The 3,729-nt window shown below is 39.7% G+C and overlaps 1 protein-coding gene across 1 annotated transcript; it reads right to left on the bottom strand.

The window, feature by feature from the left end:
• Window positions 1-1,685: 1,685 nt before the first annotated feature.
• LOC132540227 (protein lin-9 homolog) lies at window positions 1,686-3,338 on the bottom strand. Its single transcript, XM_060196992.1, is given in 2 exon segments — window positions 1,686-2,348; window positions 2,350-3,338. Coding segments are annotated over 2 exon segments (1,530 nt in total). The 5' UTR covers window positions 3,217-3,338.
• Between the last annotated feature and the right edge of the window lie 391 nt (window positions 3,339-3,729).

The raw sequence follows: 3,729 nt of genomic DNA, 5'->3' as shown, positions 1-3,729 counted from the left end.
GGTTGTTGTGGGTTTTGGGTCTGTGGGCTTGGGGGGCTGTGGTTTGGGGGTTGTGCGTTGGGGGGTTGTGGGTTTGGGTGTTGTGGGTCGGGAGCTGTGGGTGTGGGGCTGTATTGGGTGTTGTGGGTTGGGGCGCTGTTGCTGGGCTGTGGGTTGGGGGGCTGTGGTTTGGGGGTTGTTGGTTGGGGTACTGTGAGTTTGGGGGTTATGGGTTGGGGGCTGTGTGCTTGGTGGCTATGGGTTTGGGGGGCTGTGTTTTTGTGAGCTGTGGGTTTAGGGAGCTGTGGGTTTTGGGGGCTGTTTTTTTTTCATAGATCAATTTATTTAGAATTACAAATATTAAGAATAAAAGATTTATGCTTTTCTTAATTAACATAACAGTTTAGCTAAATAGAAACTCTGCACTAAAGTCCTGCGGTGGCACAATACCAACAAAGAATATGGAAGCGCTTTTTAACTATACAAAAATTTCAAATGGAAAATAATTTTGTCGCAATTTTATTATACATTAACATATAAAAAGTCTCATTTTATGAGACATCTGAAGGAATCAAAGCCACTTCTACAGCTATACCTTAAACTCCGTTTCTGAAAACAATTAAAATTTCACTTTATAATAATCTATAATAAAACAAGAAAATTCCAAATACACCCCCCCTTTTTTACAAGATTAACATTTTAGGCAGGGTTTTCATTTAAAAACCTCAAACAAAACAAACAAAAAGAGCAAAAACAAAAACAAAAAAATCCCCCCAAAACCCATAACCAAATACAAACCTTTTTTTTCTGCATTTCACAGCACTGGTTATAATATTTTCCCTATAAAATCTTTTTACTCTATAAATTGTGTACTGTTGGATTTTAACCAGTAATCTGGCTCAAAAGTTGTGCAAATTAACAAAAAATATGAAAATATTGTGTTTTCAGTCTTTTTTTTTTTTAAATAAATCTCCTAAGAACAGCACTTTTGCCCTGAAGTGATGGGAACAAGACATGCTAAATCCACTTACTGCAGTAATGCTTTTTCCTTTTCTTTTCTGTGCCTTCATTCTTTCAACAGACAAACAATAAAAGTTTCTTTTATAAATTATGATAAATTAAAATATTACTATAAAATGATCTATAAAGCCATGACACATTGCAAGTATATATCACATATACTTGTAAAGTCCATGTTTCCCATCTATATTCCAGCAGCTTCTTTACAACTAGGGCTTCCCATCTTCCATGATGTTATCCTTTGAAGACTGAGAGGACAATCAACTAAAGGAACTAAGTTGTAATTTTCTAGGTGGTATTTCCACATTGCTGTACTTGTGTACAGAAAGCAACGTTCCTTTACATTCTCCGCGGCACTAGTGGTCTGTTAGATGGAACTCATGCACATTAAAATATGGCCAACACAGTCTTCCATAAAATTATTTTATGTACAGCCAGTTTCAGTGTAAAAATACTTGCTAGTAAACTTAAGTGATAAAAAGCAATGCTACTGCAGCTGAATAATAAAAGAAAAATAAATACAATGCTGGTTAGCAATGCTGGTTTAAGAAGCAGTACAGTCTATTAAAATGCCTTATACAGAGATTTAAATTCCCTTGTTTTCCAGCAGTTGGGTTATTTGGTGTTGGAAGCCTAGATGAAAGAAAAGAACTTCTCAAAAAACACTGTCCTCTGCAATCTTCTATTCAGTCTCTGTTGGTATTATTTGCTGCAAAGGCGTGTAAATTTCCCATCTGGCTCAGGCCACTTTGAATATGTGCAACATGAATTTCTACGTTATTCTGAAAGCAACTGATATTAGAGGCATCTATTGTACTCTTGATATCATTTAATGAATCTGTAAGTGATTTGAATTCGAAAGAATTCAGGTCGCCTCCTTCTGCAAGACACTTAATTTGTAGTAAAATAGCTGTGAGCCTGGAGATTAAGTCTGTGAGATTTTTATTTTCAACACAGGGCTGCCCTGTTGACGAATTTGCATGCCGAACAATTTCTTGTGCCTCTTCCTCACACCTTCGTCTCATATCTGTTGGCTGGAGTCCTTGGTCTGGAGCAAGCTCATAGCAGTACTGTTGAACTTTATGCAAAACCTTGTTTAGGTCCTTATTTAGCTGTTCGAGCTCTAGGACAATCGTTGCATATCTCCGTTGAAACTCAATGCCGATAGGCATGGAATATGATTTCAATTTTTCTGCTTCTGTATTCATTTCCCTTAATTTCTTGATATGCTCCTTTTTAATCATCAGAATTTTTGATAATTTAGTCACTTGGATAAGGAATTCTACTGGAAAACCACCTAATGTTTCAGTTTCAGAACTGGGAATTTTACTTCTCCAAGGTCCTAATAAAGGATCCTAATAAAGGATCGTTATCTGTAATTGGTGACTGCAGAGGAGTGGTATAATGTAACCGTGGTGGAGTCATAAAAAATCGAGAAGGCCGCTGTTTTTGTCCAAAGGCAGCAATTGGCATCGTCTCATGAGGCTCATTACTAAGAACTTCATAGTCAGGGATGGTATGTGTTCCAAGCCCTGTCCTGTCAAAAGTTACTCTATAGGTAGCGTTAAGAGTGTCCACAGCATCTATTTGCCCAGTGAACAGACCATCATGAACACCACGTAATCGTGCTGTAACTTTGGTTCCAATAACCAGGGGCAAAGGAATCTCATCTGGGAGGTCTTTGAATTGTGAGAGATCTGCAACTTTCCTTTGCTGTAAGAGTCTTATTTTCTGCCTCTTCTGTTTTAATGCTGATCTCTCTTCTTCAAAAAATGCAGAAGAACATCTCCGTGGCTTTCCCATAAGCCGCCTGATTTTTCCCCATTCTACTCTTGTTAACTTTCTTGTTTTCAAATTAGGAAAAGACTCCTTCAGACACACACAGAAGTCATTATCACCTTCAAAAAGTGGCTTATCTATATTTGAGTAGAACCACTCATATATGCACCATTTATGTGCTTTGGGAAGTTTGAGAAGGTTACGTAATCGAAAACCAATCTTCTGGGAGGCTTTCTTATCTGGTGTTGACATTGTTGCTGTAAATTTCTTAGGCTCCAAAGTCCCAGGTTCAGTCCCCTGCACCACCATAAACCGGAGCTGAGCAGTACTCTGTGGAACCATTGCAACTCTCTGGTTTCTTTTAGGTGACCTTGTATTTATTTGTCTGTCATCTTCCTCAGAAAAGAGTCTACTTCGTTTTGAATTTCTGAAAGGCATTTCCACAGCAGGGCCAGTATTCCTGCCTTTCCAGACAGGGGTTTTTTGTAAAGAGCTGTACTTTTCATTCCATGTGTTAGATAAGCTTCCCTCTTTTAAACTGACAAGGGCTTTTGCTGAAGAGCCCTACTAGGGAAAGACAGAAAGAGGCTGGGGGTACATTAGCCTGCCAACACCCATGTCCAGTAGAGAAGCAATTGCAGAAGCCAGACCTTCTATCTTCTGCACCCCATAAAGAATTTTGGTCCATACTCCTTGTGCTTACACGGCAGGATGGTTGTTTCTACTTCCATACACACTCTCGTCAGGCAACTGGTCGAGTTCCGCCATCTTGAATGAGCTGCGCCGCTTTTTCCGGGGGCTGTTTTTTTGTGGGCTGTGGGTTTGTGGGTAGTGTGTTAGCGTGCTGTTTGTGGAGGGCTGTGGTTTGGGGGGTTGTGGTTTTGGGGGCTGTGGGTTTGGGTGGCTGTTGGTTTGGGGGTTGTGTGTTGGCTGGCTGTGTGTTTGGGGGCT

This window comes from Erinaceus europaeus, chromosome 9 (assembly GCF_950295315.1).
Source record: "Erinaceus europaeus chromosome 9, mEriEur2.1, whole genome shotgun sequence".
NCBI lineage: Eukaryota > Metazoa > Chordata > Mammalia > Eulipotyphla > Erinaceidae > Erinaceus > Erinaceus europaeus.
The sequence above is the reverse complement of the archived record's forward strand: the minus strand, read 5'-3'. Positions and strand labels throughout refer to the sequence as shown.